At 50.4% G+C, this 23,409-nt stretch overlaps 1 protein-coding gene across 1 annotated transcript in view; it reads left to right on the forward strand.

Annotated features, from left to right (window-relative positions):
• Positions 1-16,315: 16,315 nt before the first annotated feature.
• Positions 16,316-23,409, forward strand: part of LOC142587278 (uncharacterized) — a 77,576-nt gene continuing 70,482 nt past the window's right edge. The window contains exon 1 of the mRNA XM_075698145.1: positions 16,316-16,669. Coding sequence (XP_075554260.1) covers positions 16,489-16,669 — 181 coding nt within the window. The 5' untranslated portion in view covers positions 16,316-16,488. The remainder of the gene's footprint in view (positions 16,670-23,409) is intronic.

The following is a 23,409-nucleotide window of genomic DNA, read 5'->3' on the forward strand; positions in this document are numbered from 1 at the left end:
GTGGCACATGTGGCGGAAAGCAGCATGGCAGTGACGAGGTCTGTCCCAACCAGGGGCCGAAATGCCGCAATTGTGGGGGTAAACACCTTGCAATGGCTCGAGACTGCCCCCAGCGCATAAAGATCGACAAACAGCTGCGCGTGAAGTCAAAACGACCTCAGAAGCAAAGCCAGAACTTCATGGGGTCACAACCGCAAGCTCATGAGCGCCCTCAAAAGACAGTGACCATGAGACACAACTTTTACACTGGGCCTCCCCGCTCTCCATCAACGTCAACTCCTGCGATACCGCCGGAAAATAAACCGCTTTTCGACCACGGCAAACATACCTTTGCTAATGTCGTCAAGATGGCTAACAGCGAAGCGTTAGAACACGCGAAAGCGAGTCACGCCAGAATTACAGGTCAGTCTGCCCCCGCCTCACTCTCAGCAAATGAAGCTGCACGTGTTCACGGACAAGTCCATGAAACTACCTCTCGAGCCCTGACTGTCGGGGCACCAGAGCAGAGCCAGCATAAGCTGCTAGAAACGCAGCCAAAACCACAAATTCAGCCTGACTATGAAGCCATCTTCTCTGCACACCTGGCACAAATGGAACGCAACATCATGTCAAGGGTACAAACGATGATAGAACGAGCTATCGAAACATGCGTTCGCACCGTCATGGAGCGCCTAATGCTTAATGGAACGCTCTCCTTCGGAGGTCTTACCACGGCCGCATCAGTTATACGGCGACTTTGCTGCCTGTACAGACAGCTCCGACGCAGATGGCTCACACACAACATGGCTCAGCTAATAACTCAAGTTAATGTTCGCGGTCACGGTCGGGATGTGGGGGGAGCCATCCCGACCGTGATTCAGTGGAACTGCCGCTCCCTCAAGAAAAAAAAAGCAGACATGATTTTACGCTGGGGCCTGTCTCATAACAGTCTCAGACCCGCCGTTCTGGCATTGCAGGAGATGAACTGCTTCATGCCACGCTTACCATACTACGAGGGCTATGGCTTCCCCGAAGACACCGTCACACCTGTGTGCACAGCTGTGTATGTGGATCGAAGACTCACCCACACAAAGCTCGACACTGAGCCTTGGTGTTCGAAAATTGCTAATGCTACCAGATGCCGGATTCAACTCACGCCCGAAAGAATAATCATCGTTTTTTCCGTGTGCATACGTCCAGAAAATGCACGAAGGAAGATTAAGCGCGCCTCGGTAGACTTCAGCTACCTACAACATTTTCGGAAGATCTATCCCAAGGATACAATTCTAATCTGTGGAGACTTCAATGCTCAACACGTAGTCTAGAACTATAATAAGTGCAGCCCACGCGGTCGTCGTATCATGGAAGAGTTTGACCATTATGGACTATCGCTCCTTAATCTGCCGCGATACCATGCAAGGCTCGGACAGGACACAAGGCAAGCAGACACGACGCCAGACTTAACATAGTCCTCGAGACCCAGAACCTGCCAATGGAAACTTCTAGAAGACCCTTTCGGCAATGACCATCTTCCAATTGCCATCACAGTGAGAACAAATGGTTCCTCGTGCCGCCCGTCGTCTTACAAACGGGATTGTACGATTACGCATTGGGACAAATATCGGATGCTGCTAGAAGAAAACGGCCCAGTTAACGATCTTGACTCCTTAACGCAAGCTATGACGCGTGCCAAGCGCACAGCAACTAAGACGCTGCGGGTTTCTCCGGACCAACCTGATCCGGATAGGCACCTCCTGCGCCCCCGGACATTACGAACTAAACTACGCTCTTTACAAGAGGAAATCGAGAAGTATACGGCAGAGCTAGCTTCCCAGCATTGGATGCAGGTGTGCGAGCAACTCAACAGATCGACTAATTCAAGCAGGCTGGGCTATACTGAGATCTCTTCTTGGGCAACGTAAAACCTCATACGCCGCAGCCCGTGTTGCCTTGAAAGAAGGCATCACCAATACCGAACTCGCAGAAAAAGCGGCATACATATTTTTCCCCAGTCAAATAGTCAAATAGGGGTTGTTGGAGAAGTATGGGAGAGGCCTTTGCCCTGCAGTGGGCGTAACCAGGCTGCTGCTGCTGCTGATGATGATGATGATGATGAAATAGTACCATAAATAGAACCTATGCGAGGGACGATGACCAAGACGGACACGACGATCTAAACCAGCCCTTCACGGCCAGCGAGCTCGAAGACTCCATACGCAGAACGAACACCCGTGGCGCACCAGGGGTTGATGGAATCACGGCAGCGCACATCCAAAACCTTACCGAAGGATGCAAAATTACTATTCTGGCGGAGTTTAACCGTATATGGAAAGAAGGAACTGTCCCACAAGAATGGCGCCACTCAATTGTCAAGCCTATTCCGAAACCGAGCAAGCCACCGAACTGCCTGGGAAACTTAAGACGTGTTGCGCTCACGTCATGTCTGTGCAAACTTTTGGAGAGCATGGTGAACGCAAGGCTAATATGGTGGTTGGAGGTAAATTGTCTTCTGCCTCACACTCATTACGGTTTCCGGCCTGGTCTTTCTGCTCAGGATATTATGATCCGCCTAAAAGAAGACGTGCTCGATGTCTCGTCCTCGTGTCCTCGCATAGTTGTTGGGGTGGACATCAGGAAAGCTTTCGATAGCCTTCCCCACGCCTCTATCATGCAGGCGATACAAGAAATGGGCATCAAAGGCAACATGCATAACTTTATTGCTGCGTTCCTGCAAGACAGAACGTTTCAAGTTCAAGTAGGCAGCGACCTCAGCTCCTATCATCATAACGGGGTTGGAGTCCCACAGGGAGCCGTAATCTCTCCAACATTATTCAACATCGTTTTAGCAGCTCTTCCTGCAAAACTAGAGACAATCACAAGCATTGAGCACGCTATCTACGCAGATGATGTGACGCTGTGGACTACGCGAGGTTCCCTAGGAGAACAAGAGGAGGCCCTGCAGACGGCGTTGAATACCATAGAGAGCTTCACGAGGGACGTAGGGCTTACACTAGCACCGGAGAAGACCGAGTTTGTCGTTAACCATGGTGGGAAAAGGTCAAAGTCAAAGGACGAGGAAAAAGCCAGCGTCCATCTCTCGATCGGACAGACATCCATTCTAAGGAAGCGGGTCTTCCGCATACTCGAAATGTTTTTAGACGATCAGTGTATAGCTATAACGTGGTACAAACAAACAGTAAAGGTCACCAAGCAGGTCACTCAAATCCTCCGCAGGATTTCCAAGCGTACAAGGGGCGTTAAAGAAAAAGAAATGAGACACTTTGTGCAGGCTTTCCTGCATTCTCGCATCCTGTATGGCGCCCCTTTTCACCCCATCACCACTCCCTGCACTCAAGAGCTGCAGCACTTTGGGTGACATCGCTGATCTTATTTCAATGCACGAGCATACTCACGTGGCACGCCTCAAGTCTACAAACGCAGGAAGGGCCACATTGGTTAAAATTGGGCATGACATCTCTAACCTTCCGGCGCTTCCACGGATATCTCCCCCTTTGAATCACGTACCAATTCCGGATCCCAAGCCACTGCCGAAGAACATGGGACAAGATCAATTGGCAAGAAGACAGGCCCACGCCCCTCCCCCCCCCCCCCCCCCCCCCCCCAAACGCCATCAGAAATATACGCAACAGCTACGTGAGTGGGGCAACGACAACTCTGGCAGGTGCCGTATAGTCTATGTGGATGCTTCTATCGGAGGACCAGAGGAGGAGCCAATGGTCACTACGGCGTGGACAAACATGGAAGCAACCGAACGGGGCAGTAAACTCCACCTCACAAAACATGTTGCTCAGAGCTCTACGGCAAAACTATATGCCATCGTAGATTTTGCCAAGCATGCTGAACACACTGCCAACAAATTTCCAAGAGATGCTAAGCACCACTACAAAGTGTTTACGGACTCTCAAAATGCCTTTAGGGCTTGCCAGGACACTCGCACAACCACTGCTGTGGTCCAACAACTCCGCCTCTACGTGCGTCGTCTGCGTGACCAAGGTCATGATTTTCAGTTACACTGGATCCTGGTGCACACGGGTATACCAGGAAATGAACGGGTCCATCGACCAGCGCGCGCCACGCTACTATCCGCGCTGTCGAAACCGCCCGAACAATTACTGAACAACGTACTTGAAGACACGGAAATACACAGTCAGTGGTACGATCCCATGGAAGCAATAGCCGAAGCCAAGCGCCACCGACGCAGCTATCTCTTCACTACGTCCAATCCCATGGACATTCCTCCCCTTCCCTCCCAGGCTGTTACTCGTCGGCAGCAGGTTCTGCTCCGGCAGGTACAGGCTGGCACCCTCCTTACTCCCTTCCTCGTTGCAGCGTTTTCGCAGAAAGGAGGACCCTCGTGGCCTGGAATGTTTGCGTGCGGGTACCTACAGCCCCTGCAACACCAGGGCGGACCTCGAACACTTAATCTGAGACTGCCCGCTGTATTCTGGCCCCAGGCAAAGGGTCGTTGCTTCGCTCCCAATGGAATGGCGACCAACCTCCCTAGAGACCTGGGCGCTAGCGAGACACTGCAGTGCTGAGACCGCCGACAAGCTCTGGCGGTCACTGTACGAATTCCTGGATGATGCTGAGGCTCCAGCCACTGGGACCAGGCTTCTTCATCTCGAGCGTACCAGCGAAAGCATCAGACCCCATGATGTAGATAATTAGGTCTCCAATTATTTCCCTTACCTTCTCACTCCCGCCACTCCCCAAGCCAATTCACCGCAGCCCTTTAAGCGCAAAAATGTTAATAAAGACGTGTAAACAACAACAAACAACAACTGTTTCCTGGGCACGTTGCAACCGCTTTCTCTCATTCTTCCTAAATTGCTTAGCTTTCGCCTTAGAATTTAACTGCTTCAAAGCAGTAGAGCAACTAGATTCAGATATAGACTCTTCGTCGGTAACTTCCATGGCGAGACTGATCAACCAACGCATAGCGCACCGCTATATAGCACAGTGAAGCCGCCACGGAGCGAGCTCAAGGCGAGGAAGTCGTCATATCAATGGAGAGACCACCTATTAGGCGCGGCGCCTGCTCGGGGGCCACGGCACATGCGACGAGCGGCTCCCTTCTAGCTGCGGCGGGAGCAAGCTGACGTCACGCGTCGTCACTAGCAACGGAGAAATCTGACGTCACACCGCCTGCTAAGCGCAGCGCCGGCTCGGGGTGTGGGCCACGGCATACGTGACGAGCGGTTAGACCTGGCGTAGTATTGCTTTCGCAATAAAAAAAAAAATTGGAGGACGCTTAAGCTTCGCCTTCAAGAGTGGAACGCGATAGCGCTATCGCACCCCGTTCGCACCGCCCACTCATTCGCTCGGCCTGCTCTTGAATCACACAAAGACGAAACGTGCGCCTGAGCAAGCGGAACGAACCAAAGAACTCGGTGTCTCGGAGGGAGAAACAATCTACGCGAGCCAAACGTCATGATCGACACGGACAACCTGGCCGCGACGCGCCATGAAGGCGGACGCGATCATGGGATCTGACGCCTCATGGGTTCATGAGCTGACGCCTCGATGAGATCGTCCTCTATCTCGCTTGGGAGCACCACGCAGACGCATGACTCCTCGCCAGCAGCACGGCACACATCGCAGGGGACGCTTTCCCGCCAGACGCGCTAAGGCGCAGCGATCACGTCAGAGGCGTCCCGCATCGGACGCTGCACCTAGGAATCGCGCTGTGAGCGGAAAGAGGGGCCCCATCGCCTAAAAACGAGGGTTCGAGTGACGCACGCTGGAAGTTGGAAGAGGGAGAGAGAGAAAAAAATTGGAGGACGCTTAAGCTTCGGCTTCAAGAGTGGAACGCGACAGCGTTCCCGTCGACCCGCCAAGTGGTGTAAGAGAATGGGCTACGGCGCAGCGACTACGCGCCCCGCATGGGACGCGGTGAGCGTCGAGCAACGCAGCGTTCGGCGCGACAACGAAATGAGCGCCTGAGCAAGCGACGCACGCCTGAGCCTTAGAAACAGCTCGTTTCTAAGGCAACACCGCGTTCACTAGAGGCGCTTTTGTACCGCTTTGAAGCATCGAACTCGTGGCTCAGTGGTAACGTCTCCGTCTCACACTCCGAAGACCCTGGTTCGATTCCCACCCAGCCCATCTTGGACGTTGCTTTTAACGCGATAGCGTTAAGGAGCTCGTGTCGCAGAAAAGCCGGTGTCGTCGGCGTCGGTGTCGGCGTCCGCGGCGTTGGCCGTGAGCGATAAATCACGGCAGGCACTTCATAAATAAAAAGCAACTTCCAAGATGGGCTGGGTGGGAATCGAACCAGGGTCTCCGGAGTGTGAGACGGAGACGTTACCACTGAGCCACGAGTTCGATGCTTCGAAGCGGTACAAAAGCGCCTCTAGTGAACGCGGTGTTGCCTTAAAAACTAGCTGTTTCTAAGGCTCAGGCGTGCGTCGCTTGCTCAGGCGCACATTTCGTTGTCGCGCCGAACGCTGCGTTGCTCGACGCTCACCGCGTCCGATGCGGGGCGCGTAGTCGCTGCGCCGTAGCCCATTGTCTTACACCCCTTGGCGGGTCGACGGGAACGCTGTCGCGTTCCACTCTTGAAGGCGAAGCTTAAGCGTCCTCCAATTTTTATTTATGAAGTGCCTGCCATGATTTATCGCTCACGGCCAACGCCGCGGACGCCGACACCGACGCCGACGACACCGGCTTTTCTGCGACACGAGCTCCTTAACGCTATCGCGTTAAAACTTAGTAAACGCCAGGGTATTGAGGCATCCTCGCACCGGTCCCCGCACGGCCCAATGCGCTCAAACGAGACGAAGGAAGACCCCCTCCTCGCAATGTACGGCGCGTGGCAGCGCCGTACATTGAGAGGAGGGGTCTTCTGTGTCTGCCGCAAGATGGCTGTGCGTGTGCGGCAAGCGCAGAAGAAATGTAGCGGAAACGTACTTCGCTGCGCGTTTAACTATGGCTTCTGTAATTTACATGCTAACACTTACCGATATACACCGCAGTAAAACTTCCTACGGCACGTTTCTAAGGCAACACCACATTCACTAGAGGCGCTTTTGTCTGAATTTGAACCATCGAACTCATGGCTGAGTGGTAGCGTCTCCGTCTCACACTCCGAAGACCATGGTTCGATTCCCACCCAGCCCACCTTCCAAGTTGTTTTTATTTATGAATTACCTTCCGCCATTTTTCGCTTATGGCCAACGGCGCCGACGCCGACGGCAGCGGCTTTTCTGCGACACGAGCTCCTTAACGCTGTCGCGTTAAAACAAGGAAGAACGCCCCTCCTCTCTCGCCTGACCTCTATGCCTCGTGCGCCACAGGAGAGGGTACGCATCCGGGCCGCGTTCCTCGCTCGCGCACGCGAGATTAAACCGCGTTCCCCGGCTCACCCTCACACGCTGTCACTCACACAGAACCTGAAGGCGATAGCAGAAATGCGCCTGGAGTGTCCATATGATTGCTATCGCAATACAATAACACGAGGTAAAAGCAAGTACTCAAATGCGGGCCCGAAGTTCGCGACTCAGCCAAAGTCTGTTCCCTATCTGTTGGCTATGGTACAAGTATCAAAGCGAGAACCTGAAACCGAGTTGGAAAGGTGTGTATCAGAGGGAGTGGATGTGATAACGCGGTCTCGTCCCTTTAGCGAAAGGTTCTTGAATAAGGCTATTTAAGTTCATGAAAGACGCTGTGCTCACACTTATCCCTGCGGAAAAGGAGGAAAACCTGGAAGAAACATGTAGCGACCTTTTTATAAAATTGCTTAAAGCTCTTACCAGTCGACGACCCATTTTATTGCGATAGCAATTATATAAACACTCCAGGAGCATTTATATTGTCGCCATCGCCGTGAGGCTCCGTATGAGTGAAAGCGTGTGAGGGTGAGCCGACGCACACGGTTCAATCCCGCGTGCGCGAGTGCGGAAGGCAGCCCGGATGCGTATTTACAATTGCTAGTAGGTACAGCGGGCGTGGCGCTTTTGACAATGCTCGACATTTCTGCGCAGGCGCGAAGAGCGGGTGCGACAGAGAAAATCTGGGGGCCATTGCTCCTTGACCATGTGAATCTGCCTAGGCACCATGATGAAGTTTCTTTGCGCATTTAGCGTGCGTTTGTCCCAGGCGTGCTGGCATGGCGGAGAGGGGTCGAGTTTACGTTCCGCCGCTGACTGCCCGCGCGGTGAGGCAGTGGGCACGGACGCCCAAATTGGTGATCACTGTCTCTGAAGGGGCAAGGTTCTGACTGGTGTTGTATAAGACGTGGGTCACTTTGTTAGTCGCGACTATAGATTGTATTTTTTACAAGCACTGCTCCGGGAGGAAACATGTAACCGGCAAACTAAATTAAAATTGTTGACGAACTGTTCGAATGGGATGCTACAGAAAATAAAAGGGTTCCTGTTAGAAATCTGGCGCCAGCAAGAAGCAATGAACTGAAACTGGCAATAAACAACCATTTTGTTGCCTGAGCCTTAATACCCGTAGCATTATGAATAAGTCCGAAGAAATATAAAGCATCAATCATTCTGACGTACACACCACATTTAATAATAATAACCGAGACTTGGCTGCACAATGAAATCAGCGACGATGAGGTAACGCCACCGGGCTATCAAATTCACCGCACGGAGTTATCTTTCAAGAAACGCTACACGTGGAGAAGCTTCCTGGCGTACCTGGTATCGAGAAGGTAATCTTAAAGTCTTTCTTGATGACCTTAGTCTCGTAGTAGCAGGGTTTTACAGACCGCCGAACTCAGGTAATTCCTTTTTTGAGAAATTTAATGAATTTTTATGCGCTAGCAAAAGTTATTCTTGGAATTTGATTCTCGGTGGCGATTTTAACGTACCGTCCATAAACTGGAACAGTAAATTCCCCGACCCCTTATGCACTCTGCCGAGCCTTTTGTTGATTTATCCTTTTCCATGACCTAACACAATTAGTTCCCGAACCAACACGGATACAAGGGGAAACCATGTATATTTTAGATCTTTTTCTTATCAGCAATAGCATCCTCAATCGCAGTCCGAAAACGTATGTTATTGAAGGTATATCTGATCATAAGATGGTAAGTTTATATGTAGATTTGAATTGTATAAAGAAAAGCAAGAAACAGGCATCTCAAGTACCGATTTTTGCGCGTTCTGATGATGTCAGTATATTGGACCAGCTTGATATCTCGTCTTCACAATTTGTTGTCCTCTCCGAGTCTGGGGAAATTTCCGTTGATGACTTGTGGCTTTTCTTAAAAAACCTTTTTTTAAGGTGCATGCAAGATTTCGTACCATTCCGAGTGAATTGTGTGCAACGCTCAAACCCATGGATGACAAAAGACATTGTACGCTTGGGATGAAAGACGAAAAAGATCCGAAAGAAACTTCATCGTAGTCCCTCCGATGATACCGTGCGAAAACTTTACGACACGCGCAGGCAGTTAAAACACACTATCAAAAAGGCTAAGGAACATTATCACAGTGTAACTATGAAAAACTTTCTTCTTTCGTCCCTGGCAAAATTTTGGCGTCATTTCAAAAAGAAAAGAAAGAGTACGATATCGAATCTACGCATTAATGGTAGACCTGTTACGGATCCATTTGCTATTGCGAGTTTATTCAATGATTACTTCTGTTCAGTGTTCACGAAAGATGACATCAATCAGCCACACTTTACACTACGTCACGAATGCCCTGCTATAGGTAACGTATCAATAACTGAGGAAGGCGTTTTTTCGCTTCTTTTGAAAGTGGACAGCAAAAAATCCCCTGGAATCAGGCACGTACCCAGGATGATTTTTCTGGGGGGGGGGAGGCACCCAAGGTAACTTCTATGCAAATGAAGGGAGGGGGGTACTTAACTAGTACAAATGTGAATAAAGTCCACCATTCGCCATAAAAACGCGTAAACCCACAAAAGAGAAATGAAATAAGGTGTATTCTACAGGTACACCCTGTGCGATACACCTCTCCTTTACTTGGCAAACAAGGAACTACGTCAGAGTTGCGTAGGAAAGTAGCGTAGGAAGAACACTGCCAAGAACAATTAAAGAAGCCAAAGTGTAAAATAAAGGTTACTTTAGTAAAATACAACTTAAAAAAGCAGCAGTTGGCAACCAAGGCACACAAAACGCGCGGAGTTGTGTTACTTCGCTAGCCAATCACAGAAGCAAACAAAATCGTCGTCATGCGGCCTTTTCAAAATGGCGTCGTACTTGATACCTCCGGAGTGTCTGCTGTTCTTGAAGAGTCTTTTCATCGGCGGAAGCAATGACGTGTGCAACAGACATGGACAAAATGTATGGAGTCTGAGCATTTCACTCTTCAAACGTCAGCGGTGCCGTTCATTTCACTGTTGAACCCGTTTAACTCATGAAACTTCACAGCCAACTGAAGTGAAACTTGACAATAAATAGTTGCAGCAAAGCAAGCATGTTATTTCAGTTCAATAAATAGCTAGGCTTTGGCCATTTCACTATAATATGCGAGGAAACAGGTATAAAATTACGCGTTAATTTTAACGCGATAGCGTTAAGGAGCTCGTGTCGCAGAAAAGCCGGTGTCGTCGGCGTCGGTGTCGGCGTCGGCGTCCGCGGCGTTGGCCGTGAGCGATAAATCACGGCAGGCACTTCATAAATAAAAAGCAACTTCCAAGATGGGCTGGGTGGGAATCGAACCAGGGTCTCCGGAGTGCGAGACGGAGACGTTACCACTGAGCCTCGAGTTCGATGCTTCAAAGCGGTACAAAAGCGCCTCTAGTGAACGCGGTGTTGCCTTAGAAACGAGCTGTTTCTCAGGCTCAGGCGTGCGTCGCTTGCTCAGGCGCACATTTCGTTGTCGCGCCGAACGCTGCGTTGCTCGACGCTCACCGCGTCCGATGCGGGGCGCGTAGTCGCTGCGCCGTAGCCCATTGTCTTACACCCCTTGGCGGGTCTACGGGAACGCTATCGCGTTCCACTCTTGAAGGCGAAGCTTAAGCGTCCTCCAATTTTTATTTTTGTGGTTACCACTTTATTTGGGTAACAGGAAAAGTTTGAAGACCGAATTATTTGCAGCCTCGCAGAGGGACAGTGGCTGGCGGTTATGAGGACATGGGCGGGACTTCACTGCATACTTAATTTGTATCCGAATGTAGTAGCGTATTGTTTTAATTAGCTCTGGAAGAATTACAGAGAAATATATATTTGTGGAACAATCACAGTTCCTTTGGATCCCTCGTTTATGCTCTACCAAGTTAAGTGCCACAACCGACTCGTACTATTATTTGGGAAGTTACGTAACGATGCGTGGCTGTCAGTCCCGTAAAAGCGCGTAGGGCGCAGGACACTGCGGTTCTAGACGTACTACGCCGACTGCGGAAGGTTAGAAAAACACCTACATAAGCACAGCAGAGAAGTGGCTAAGTTAGGCGGCTCCAATGATAACTGTAGAAGCGTCATTCAGAACACACGGAACTATTCTCCACTTCCTTTTTCTGTTCCACTTCCTTTTTAAATAAAAAGATGTTGATCCATACATATTTTCATAAACAACGGTTTTATTTGTTAATTTTCCTGTTTGGGTGCTGCCTTGGCTCTCTCTCTTAGTAGATCGCCTCATTTCTCAACTCCTTGCGACTCTTGTGTCCAGTTGGTAATTTTGCACGGAAGGAGCTCTACAATTAGGGAAAAACCAGACGAGTTAACGGGTGACAGTTATATTGCCTATGAGTTTAAGGGTTATTGCAGGGTTTGATGATGGAAGCTGTCTTGTATTATTTTATTTTTCACCTTATCTAACTCATGTCGCGGGTATATGGTTCCGAGGATCTGCCAGCGTCGCGGCGAGCCGTCACTCGAGGAAATAATGAAGCAAAAGGAAAAGTTAAACGCAATTGCCGTTTTCTCTGGCCACAACTCGTGGTCAGCTGGTTAGACCAGCTGAACACGAACTGAATCCCTTTCCTAGTCCCTAGATAAGTCTAAACAAAGAAGATTGAACTAACGACGCAACAGCGATGCGCGTGACCGTCGAAAAGACGGTGACAACTGAATGCATCTCAAGTTAATCGCGTGGGCACCGAATCGATTAGGAAACTGGCCTTCACACCCCAGGAGATGCCGATGACTACCGTCATCCAAAAGGAGTGAAAAAGGCAGCAAAATGTCGACCGCCGAATAGCTGTCAAGTTTCAACATTGATTTGGCGGTGCTTTAGGAATGTGTGTGAAAAGTGGTGGCGTGGGCGGGAAGGGGGGGGGGGGTATGCGTCCTAACTCCGGGGGGGGGGGCACCGGGCCACCCCTTGGGTGCGTGCCTGCCTGGAATAGACGGCATACCGAATGCCTTCCTCATTAGGTATGCCGAATGGTGCTCGAAATATTTAACCATAATATTTAAAGAATCCTTACGGCGAGCGGAACTTCCACATGATTGGAAGTATGGAAGAATTGTCCCCGTTCCTAAATCACAAAATCCATCACATATTGCGATATACCGGCCTATCTCCATTTTATGAATATGTGTGAAGACACTTGAACATGTCATTTTCAAGCATATATCGCCGTTTCTTGAAAATAACAATCTGATCGAATCGAGCAGCATTGTTTTCGCAAGAACATGTCAACGGTAACACAATTGCTCGAAACCGTTCATGATTTTTCCGCATCATTAGATAAGCAAAGCCAGGTAGACATTATATTCTTAGATTTCGAGAAAGCCTTTGATCGCGTGTCCCATCCTAAACTGCTTGTGAAAATGAAATCAATATTCAAGAACACTTCATTAATATCCTGTATAGAAGCATATCTTTCATTGCGACAGCAGAGTGTTTCCATCGACAGCATTAGTTCCGGTCCGGCCCCAATTTTGTCAGGCATACCGCAGGGATCCATCCTGGGACCACTGTTCTTTTTAATTTTAGAGCGCAGCTCTTTGGCGTCCGTTCCTGGGTTTCGCGTCGTCGTCGGCGTTGTCGTCGGCCTCGTAACCAGCTCCGCCCCCCTTTCATCCCCCCAGCGCAAGCAGCGACCGACTGATACCGCTGGATGCCGCTGACGCCACTAGAGAGTCAAGATAACGTGACTGCATAGAACACCGTCGCCGCCATGCAGAAAGAGGAGGAAAGGGTCCCCCCCCCTGTTCTTGTGTGGCGGATAGGGTGCTCTTCAGTTGCCGACGCGCCGGTTATTTCACGTAGGCCCCGGCACGTCGACGAATACGTGACCACCTTCCCACGGCTAGACCTGGTTCTTAGCGCTGCGGAAGCGAGGGTATCATATTGTTTGTGTCGGCATCGGCGGCGTTGTCCCTGAAACCAACTCCGCAGCTGGGGTTGACTCACTATCGGCGTCAGCGGCATCAGTCAGTCGCTGCTATCTCTTCCCTCCTCCCTTTATCGTGTTGTCCGCTTGCTGCGCGCGCTTCTGCCCCCATCGTTTGCCGCTGGGTGTACACGCCGCCCCCCTCCCCCCTCTTCCTGCGAGTCTCCGGTTGTCAAAGCGCCGGCTCGAACTTAATTCCTTTCTTCGCTCCTCCTCCAATGCAACCCCTGTGCGGTGGCGATCAGAGAGCCAGATCGGTGGCGGCGGATCTGTATATGTGCACCGCCCGAGCCGAAATTGCCGCTGCCGTTCGCCCTGTGCGGTGGCAATCAGAGAGCCAGATCGGTGGCGGCTTGACATAAAGACAAACAGCAATTTCCTAACACTTATGCGGGAGAACATCCCGTTCCTCTCGCTCGTAACGCGTCCCACGGCTGTGACAACCTCGCGAGGCACTTGTATAGATCTCGTCTTTGAGAATCAAGCATTGGTGTACCAAGTCGAACATATATCAGTCTATTTCTCCGACCACAAAGCTTCCTTCATGACTGTCAAGAACTGTTAGTGGAGTCTTTGTTAAAGGAATACGTGTGAAAAATAAAAAAAAATTCTGTGATAGCGCATACATGTGTTGCTCGATTTCTTTGCCTCAATCTATCGAAAAGGTGAAACAGCTTATTTGCTGCGCTCAAATTTCGCATTAGGAAGTAACGTAATCGTCGGTAATTTTTTATTAATGGCATTACTCAAGACATACCAGTGAAAACTAAGTTGTTTGCTGACGATTGTATATTGTATAATGTGATTCAGTGTCCGAATGATCAGGCTCTTCTAAATTCATCTCTATCTAAAATAGACTGTTGGTGTTCTGAGTGGCAACTGAAGGTAAGTGAGAAGAAAACCGTATCAATGACAATAACAAGAAAACGGATTCCCCTACACTTCCAATATTCAATAAATGGCCGCAGTGGTTCTTCAGTAGAGAGTTATAAATACTTGGGTGTCATGATCACGTCTGATCTCAGGGGGAACACACATATTAACTACGTACAAAAAAAGGCCATGAAGAAGCTTGGGTACCTGAAACGTTTCCTACGTCAGTCGACAGAAAAAATAAAGTTACTGGCATATAAAACATTTATTAGGCCGGTTCTTGAATATGCTTCCGTCTTATGGGACCCATTTACTGAAGTTAATATAAGAAAACTCGAAACTGTCCAAAGAAAATCAATAAGATTCGTCTTTAATTCATACAGCTGGCACACATCTCCGACTCAGCTGCTAGAAAAAGCAAATTTAGAAACACTTCAACTAAGACGTCATCGTGATAGGTTGAAATATATGTATTTAATATATCATGATAATCTGCGTATCAATAAGGAATTGTACATTCAACAGGTGACTCGTCGGTCCACACGAGTAAATCACTCGAAAAAAGTTAAAGAATTCGCCTGCAGAACCGATTGCTTCAGTAATTCATTTTTTCCGCGAACTATCCGAGAATGGAACCGGCTCAGTGCACACATTGTCGAGAAACCCACCATACAGTCATTCTTAAGTGCTGTATAATTATTCCATCAGCCTACGATTTTCAGCAACACTTATCATCTCGCGACATATGCTATGGTTCTCCCGCAAAATGCTTCGATAAGTGATGAATTAAAGCAGTTTCTCATGTCGTGCGACGCGCATGGACAGCTTGAATAGTCCGTGTTCTTATCTAATTTTTCCTTGCGAAGCACTCTGTCAATATATCAGTACACAATTTATATCTGTAGCACGGGTTTGTATGCAAGCGACGTGCAAACTATTGGTGTTTCGCTGCTTTTCAGTGCGTGGTGTGAGCCTTGTGTAATGTGTTCTTGTCTTCTTATTTTTGATCATTTCTTCATATGCACTGTCCACTTCTGCTCACGGCCTTCTCTGAAGGCTGGCAGTATTTATGAAAAAAAAAATAAACTAACAAACCGAGGCCTCAGGAGCGCACCTGAGGTTATATTAAAGCAGGCGGCGCAGGATCTCCGGGGCTCCCAAGCGGTAGCGGGGAGATCAAAGCTGGAAGCAGGGTGGCCCGTGGGTTGGGGCCGCGGAAGCTGAAGCGCTCCAGGGGGTGTTCGCATAAAAAAATTGTCTATCCGCTATCGCGGACAGCCGATCTTATACTCCCCTGGCACGCGCAGGCCTTTGCGATGCGATAGCAACTTGCGATGCTAGGTTCAGCACTACCGCGCCCCGCGACTTCTGCCGGTGCGCCTAGGGACAAGCGCATACAACGCGCGCCAAGAAACTCCTCCGTAGTGCCTAGGCAGAGTTGTATATTCATAAAACAAAAGTCCCCACATTACCTCTCTCGCAACCGCTCTTAAAGGGACACTAAAGCGAAACAATAAATCAGTTTAGACTAATGAAGCATTGTTTGAGAACCCTGCAGGCAGTCATTTCAGAAAAATAGTTTGATTATTAGATGAGAAAATGAAGGTACAAGTATCCGTATTTGAATTTCGCGCCGAAACCCATGCGCCGGTACGTCATCGTGACGTCAGGGACTCCAAGGTATGTTTTCGCATTTGGGCCGCGTTGGCTGAATAAAGGTTCCCGAAACTTGCCATGTTTAATATTTGGTTCCTTTAGAACGCAATGTAGTCAATCTGTACCGCTATATATAATTAGTAGGCCCTAGAAGATTCCATCAAAATCCAAGACGTCACAGCCCCCAGGTGCGGGAACTTAAGTAGGCGTCGCCACCCGTATTTCGTTCTTGCGCTTTTTCTGGCTTACCAAACGTCTTATCGTTGTAAGAGTGGTGTTTTGGTGTTGTAGAACGGTAATTTGCTGATGCAGAAGAAATCATTTTTCACTTTAGTGTCCCTTTAAGGTGGATACACACGCGAGGGCAAAATCCCGTCTGCTCCGCGGACAAAACAGTGACGTCATCACTTTAATCCGGCGTAGACGAGTTAGGTCGCATTCCCACAGCCGGATCGCCGTTTTCGGAATCGGCGTGCCTACTCTCGACTCCAACGCCACGCACGTTGCCAATTTGCTGGGTACAAGAGTGCATTCCAAGATGGACGGCTATCGGAGGCGGCGTTTGTCCGCGTTGGCTGTTCTACTTGAAGTGAGTGAAGACGACTAGGTGCTAGGCTGTAAAATGAAAACGATTATGCTGGACGAAACCACGGATGTCGAAGAAGACGCTTGGTGTTCAGAGCTTTCTTTATGAAGAGCTGCTCGAGTGTGATCCGGACGAATACAAGCGCTTACTGCGCGTCAGCAGCACGCATTTTTTTCGAACTTCTGGCCCGCGTTCAACATACGATCGAGCGGCAAGAAACCATCGTGAGACCATCTGTGCCAGCGAAGACACGGCTTCAAATCACTCTTCGCTTCCTCGCCGCAGGTAAGCGCTAGCGTTTGCTTCAATTTGAAGTACCAAGTGTCACTTTTGATGAGGCGCGCTGACTTTTAAAGCGAAGGCATCCCCAGCTTTCTCGACCGTGACTGCTGCTGCTCTCGTATGAAGTGCGCGCTTCACGTCGCGTGTAATGTGCGCGTGCACTTATTTCCGTTAGTCCATGGACGCTGGAATGAAAAAAAAAAAATGACCAGACCAATCTTTAGCGTCCGACATCTCTGTGCACTGTGTACAATGACAAACACATCTTCGTTGTGACATGGTTGCCTTTACCTCTCGCAATGAACAGTTCGTGTATTTCGGCGTAGGTATAGCGAATGCTACGGCGCATAAACATTATAGTACTAAATCGTTTTGACCGGCACGGCGCATATGAACATGTTGCATAAGAATGTTAGAAATATGGTGAAATAAAGACAACTGTGTGTATGGAATTTAGTTTCATAGCATGAAAATAGCCGCTTCATAAAGGATTCGTTTCACACAGATTCCAGTGGGAATGTCAGATTTGCATATTTATGCGAATGCGGAGTTCTTTCTTTGTTAATTTTTAGTGTAACCAACAATTATATTGTTTTTTTAATAGGAGAAACGCACTACTCCTTATTAAGCTGACAGTTCAGGGTAGGACACTCAACTGTCAACCAGCTCATAAAAGACACACGTGTGGCAATCTACCTGGGGCTGAAAGACGAATTCTTGAAGGTTCCCAGGACTGGTGGAGAGTGGTCTACTGTCATGCAAGACTTCAAAGAAAAGTGGCAGTTCCCAAATTGTATAGGTGCGATAGATGAGAAGCATGTGTGCACCATTAAGTCAAAAGATTCAGGCTCTTTGTATTTCAACTACAAGAAAACCTTTAGCATAGTGCTATTTGCGCTTGTTGATGCAAACTATAGGTTTCGCTATTTGGACATTGGCGCCCCTGATTCACAGGGTGATGGCGGAGTTTGGCAGTCAACACCTCTGCGAAAAGCAATTGATGAAATAAAATGCGGGACTGCCCAAAACCGTGAAAGTGGCAAATTCACCGGATCTTCACATGCCCCCGGTTATTGTAGGAGATGATGCTTTTCCTCTGAGTGGAAACTCCTGAAGGTGCGGGCGTTTGTTCGCGAACACAGTTTTTAGAAACTCTGCAGAGGTTCAATCAGATGAAGGAAACATAATGCGTCAAATCTAGAAGAGCATTCGTCAAACGTCCGTCGTCTCCGCAAATGCCCCGCCCCGCTGTACCTACTAGCAATTGGAAATACGCCGGATAGCCCGGATGTGTGCCCTCTCCTGTGGCGCGCGAGGCACGGGGGTTCATGCGAGTGAGGAAGGGCGTTTTTCTCCGGCGGCTGCGAGGGTGTCTCGAGGTCCTCCTCTCCCGCCCCTCCGTACAGAGTAAAGACAACAGCGTCGTTTAGTACGGCGTTGGCCACGGGAATCGCGGACGCCGTAGTGGGCGCCTTTGGCGGACGCCGTAGGGACGCGTTGCCGGTGCTCGTGTGTCTTGAAAGCAATCTGCCACGTGGCCAAATTGCGCGCGGCCCTCATCTTCAAAGCGATGTGCGTTATTTGCAGAGTGTACGTAGTACCGGTACCTTCGTATTCACTATGCTTTCGACGTTTTGTTCGCGTTGAAGCGACAGATGCAGGGTGGTCAATTGGCTCGCGGTTGCTCGCGCGATTCCTAACTCCAGCGTTTTCACAAACAGTTTCCGCTGTCATCGACCGAGATGTGTTCATGTTTACCTGTGCGCGCGTGACATCATGCTGGTTAATTTAGTTAAAACACGTTGACACGCTAGTTGGTTTGAATTTATGATAGAATGGCTAAGCGCTACTCAACAAGGACGTAGAAAGACGCAGGCACGCAATGACAGCGCTGTCTCTGTGTGTGTGTTTCTTTCTATGTCCTCGTCGAGTCACGCTTACACATTCTATCATTGTTAATCTAGTTAGTAAGCGAATATTTACAAGTTTATAGGTGCGATAAAACTACTATCCTTATTTCGTACAGCTATCTACTAATTTGCTTTCGCAATCGGTGCGTCGTGTTTCGGACGGAATTGCGAATTTTTTGGTGACTAAGTCTGAACAAGCGGTGGAATTTTTTACAGACTGGCAAGACACGAACGTTATCGCTTTTTCTATTTACTTAAAAAACCTGTAGTGATGAAATGTGTAACTGACTGCATTGATAACTTTGGAGCAGTTCGATTTCAAAACGTTTCTGGTTTGAATTGTGGCAAATTTCTGGAACTTCTTAGTTTTTATGTTAACCCGACTTACGCGACTTAGTAGGAAACGTTGTCTAGCAAGAAGATGGCATATGTATTGGGTGATGTATTGCTTCTTGCTTAAGTGACTTATATCTAGCTAACCGTGACCAGGTTCTTGATGAACGCCTGAAAAATAACACCGATTTCGTGAGTGTTCAGTTTTGTTGGCAATTCTTAAATTATTTTGAATAACGAATCAGGTAATTTCGACTCGGTGGTTTCAAAAACGCTAGCCTTGTTCACTGAACTGTTGTTTCCGTTGTCGTTGACGGATGAAGTCCCCGTAGGCAATTTCATGTGGCTTTTAGTCTTGGGATTCACCACAAAAAGTCTGGTGGAGTTATGAGCCGAGAGGCAGTAAGCCAGGCCTACCATTTCATTCCGCTTATTCAAAACTCGTAAAACGCGCAATAGTAACGTCTTGTTTCAGTAATTCTCTCATGAGGTCATGTGACGTCATGTTACCCCGATGCGTATTGGATTGGGAAAACGTTTATTGAGCCTGCAGTAAAGTGCGCAGGCGCGCTTCGGACGTGGCCTACGTCGTCATCGTGGCGGCTGCTCTGCGAGGACCCCCGCTCGCCGTTGCCGGCTCGCCAGGCTCCTGCCTAGCCAGCGCCTCGATGACCTGCTGGACGGCCTGGAGTTGTTTTTCTTGGTCGTCGCTCCGCGTTGCTACCTCGAGCTGCGGCGGTATACGCGCTGAGTTAGCTTCGCTTGGATGTTTGGAGCAATCCCATAGCATGTGCTCGAATGTGGCCGTCTTCCTGCAGCACGCTCTGCACTTGTCGTCGGGGCGCGATTCTGGGTACATCCTATGCGATAGCGCCGGGCTTGGAAGCGTTCTCGTTTGTAGTTGCCTGAACAGCACGGCCTGCGACCTGCTCAGCCCTTTGCAGCGCGGCGGGAGAAGTCTGCGGGCCAGCCGAAAGGCCTTGGTCAGTTCGTTATAGCTGGTCATCCTGTCTTTGGCGCTGAACCACAGCGGGCGGCCGTTGCCTTGGGCGCGGTCGGTTAGTCCTCGCGCTCGGGCGTGTGCCGTTTCGTTGCGATTGGCATTCTTCTCCGACGCTTATCCTGCGTGCGCCGGGAACCACTTGATTCTAGTCCTCTTGTCGCGGTCTGCCTGTTGGAGCAGGATGCGTGCCGCCGTTGGGGCAATTCTTCCTTTGGCGTAGTTCCTGACCGCCTGTCTGGAGTCGCTGAGAATCGTGTGGCATTCTCGGTCTACGATGGCCAGGGCGATGGCTATTTCTTCTGCTTCCTCCACTTGCTTGCTCGATGTGCTGGCGGTCGCCCGCACGTTGCCTCCGGAGTCGACCACAGCGATCGCGAAGCCGTTGCAGCCGGCATATTCGGCTGCATCCACGTATCTGGCGCCAGGGTCTTCCGCGTGCAGGTGTGTCAGTGCCTTGGCTCTAGCGCGTCTTCTGCCTTCGTTGAATTCCAGGTGCATATTCCTCGGCAAAAGGTCAACCCGCGCGTTCCGTCGTACGTGGTAGAGGACAGGGCATTTTGGTGCTTGCTGTTCGTGATAACCGATGCCTAGATTGCACAGGATCTTTCTGCCGGCCTTTGTTGAGGACAGTCTTTCCAACTAAGCTGCTCTTTGAGCCTCGGCGATCTCGTCGAGCGTGTTGTGTATGCCCAGCTGGAGGAGACGTTTCGTGTTGGTAGTTTCGGGTAGACCGAGGGCTGTCTTGTAAGCCCTCCGGATTAGGATGTCGAGCTTGTTCTTTTCGCTTTTCGTCCACTTGTGGAAGGCTGCCACGTACACTATGTGGCAGAGTACGAAGGAGTGTATAAGTCTGATGAGGATGTATAAGTCTGCCTCCCTTCGTGGTGGTAACGCGCTTGAGCAGTTTGGTCGCGTTGGCCGCCTTTCCCGTGATGCGGGTGACGGTGTCTCCGTTCCTGCCTAGCGCTTCGATCGTCATGCCCAGGACTCGGATCTTGCTGACTGTCGGTATTGTTAACCATCCCTGGCGCGGATCTTGATCTTTTCGTGTTCCCTTTGCTTCTTGATTCTGTGCGTTTTGATCGCTTGGTAAAGCAGGAGCTCCAACTTACTTGGAGAGCAACGCAGTCCCGTACCTTCCAGGCTTCGATCGTGTCGATGGCAGTCTGCAGTGTGGATTCTATGCGGGCATCACTTCCCCGTCCACCCACAGCGTAATGACGTCCGCGTACATCGTGTGCTTCAGTCCTTCAAGCTGCTATAGTCTTTTGGCAACTTGAATCATAACAAGGTTAAATAGCATGGGTGATATGACGGAGCCTTGGGGAGTGCCCTGACTCCCTAATGTCTTCTCGTCCGTCTTCAGATCGCCGGCTCTGAGCTCCGCCGTCCTGTCGGTTGTGGGATTCTCATCCGTGCTCTTGGGACAAAGGAACGACAACACTGTAGTGCAAACAATTACAAGGGCATTTATTGCACCTTTCATAGATCAATGCCTGCTAGCCGAGTTGCTATGCACAAAACATGCCGATGGGCGCGCGACAAATCTAGAAGTCCGACTCACCGCGATCGGATAGCGAGCGAATATGTTCGCCCCATGCTGGATCCCAACGCCTGGTCGTTCGCGCGTACTGTCACGCGAACGGTAGCGCGTTCTAAGGCGGCCACGCGAGACGGTCTCGCAGAAGCATGGGTCGGCGCGCGCGCGGGACGTCCACGCTGTTCGCCGATCCGCCGGGAAAGAGGAAGCGCCTTTTCTCCCGGCGCCCAAGTAACCTCGCCTGTAGCAGCGCAACGCTCGCGCCATCTCTCGCGCTGCGCTTCAACCACATCGACCGCCGCGGGCGTCACGTAGGCCACGCGGCGAAGCGGGATTGCAGGAGATGGGGGAAAACAAGATATCTGGGGACGCGCGAGAGTCGCGCATCCCCACATCCCCCCAACCTTAAATCACTACATATTCCGGCGAGACATGTGACACGGTCTAACATCAACCCGTGCTTCGCGAACAAGATAGTACATGCAACAGTGGCCGCGCTGAGGAAATGTCCACACGCTGTCCATAACATGCGAGCCCACATTGTCCCTGGGTACACCGCTGGCGTCCGCCGGTCACAGCAGCAGCTTTGCAGACTCGACGGCACGATTCCAGGCCAGGACTCAGGAGACGACGACGCAGTAGTCGGTACGAGCAAGCGTCGCTCGCGCCGACGCGCTCTGCTGGGAAGAGCCGCCGCTGTCGGTGACCGCCGGCTCTTTTGTCCGCCGCCGAAGGTTGTGAGCTGGATGCAGGAGGCCGCCGAAGTCGCTGCGCCGAACTGGCCACAGCATCACCATCGCCCGGAGTGACTCGATCGTAGTCCGGGGCAGCAGCGCAGACGATGTGCATGTGACAGCAAACCAGGGGTGACTCCAATCACGCTGCGTACACTCAACACACTTGGCAAACACTAAAGTAGTGCAAGGGAGAGAAATTATGCATGCGCATCGCCCACGTGGTACGATGTTCAACTCGGCTAGCCAAAGATCGGGCAGCTACTCAGATGCTAAGTTCATGTGAACGAAGCTCGCTTCCTTGAGTCGAACGAGTAATTTCAATTCGTGCGAGGCTAACTAGAATGAGGGAAGCAAATTGCAACACCTCAACGCCACGGTCCACCAGGTTGTGTCCCTCCCCGTGCGACAGGCAGCTTCGTAAAGCCTTAGGCCTAAAGCGTCGCTACCCTGACAACAACCGGCATCCAAAAACAACACCCAAAATGAGCGCAAAACAGGCAGCCGCGAGGAGACGTCAGCTCTGTGAGGTAGTCCTACTCCGCTCGGTGCACACAGCATCCGAGTTGACGGCGCCCACCGTCCCAGACGGTGTCGGAGCGCCCGGTGCCAGGCCGCAATACCAGTCAGCGCGTAGCGGCACCCGTGGCCCGCGGCCACCCGGCTCCCAGAGCCGCGACTTCATCAGAGTCGAAGAGATAGAAGAAGCTATTTACATAAGAAATTCGGACCACCCACGAGGCTTCCGTACTCACTCGCTTCAGGCTTGCCAATTCTTCGCGGGCGCTAAGTCTCGCTCTCCCACGATGCAGACCACGTGGCTCTCGTGCCGACGAATGTCATTAAAAAACACTTGCGAAAAGGCTTAGCATGTTGACATGTTCAAACACACTACAGCCACCGTCGCCTCGCTCAAGAAAGCATGCCGCCAACGCTAGCGATCAAAATCCACGCTAGCCCTACGCTTCGGTTCAAACAAACGTCTCGAACGAAGCAAAAATGTTAAATTTATCGTCCGATGCCCCAACAGCTCCACGTTGGGCAGCCAGATGTGGGATTCTCCTCCGTGCTCTTGGGACAAAGGAACGACAACACATTAGTGCAAACAATCATAAGGGCATTTATTGCACCTTTCATAGATCAATGCCTGCTAGCCGAGTTGCTATCCACAAAACATGCCGATGGGCGCGCGTCAAATCTGGGACGTCCGACTCACCGCGACC

Source organism: Dermacentor variabilis, chromosome 7, assembly GCF_050947875.1.
Source record: "Dermacentor variabilis isolate Ectoservices chromosome 7, ASM5094787v1, whole genome shotgun sequence".
Lineage (NCBI taxonomy): Eukaryota > Metazoa > Arthropoda > Arachnida > Ixodida > Ixodidae > Dermacentor > Dermacentor variabilis.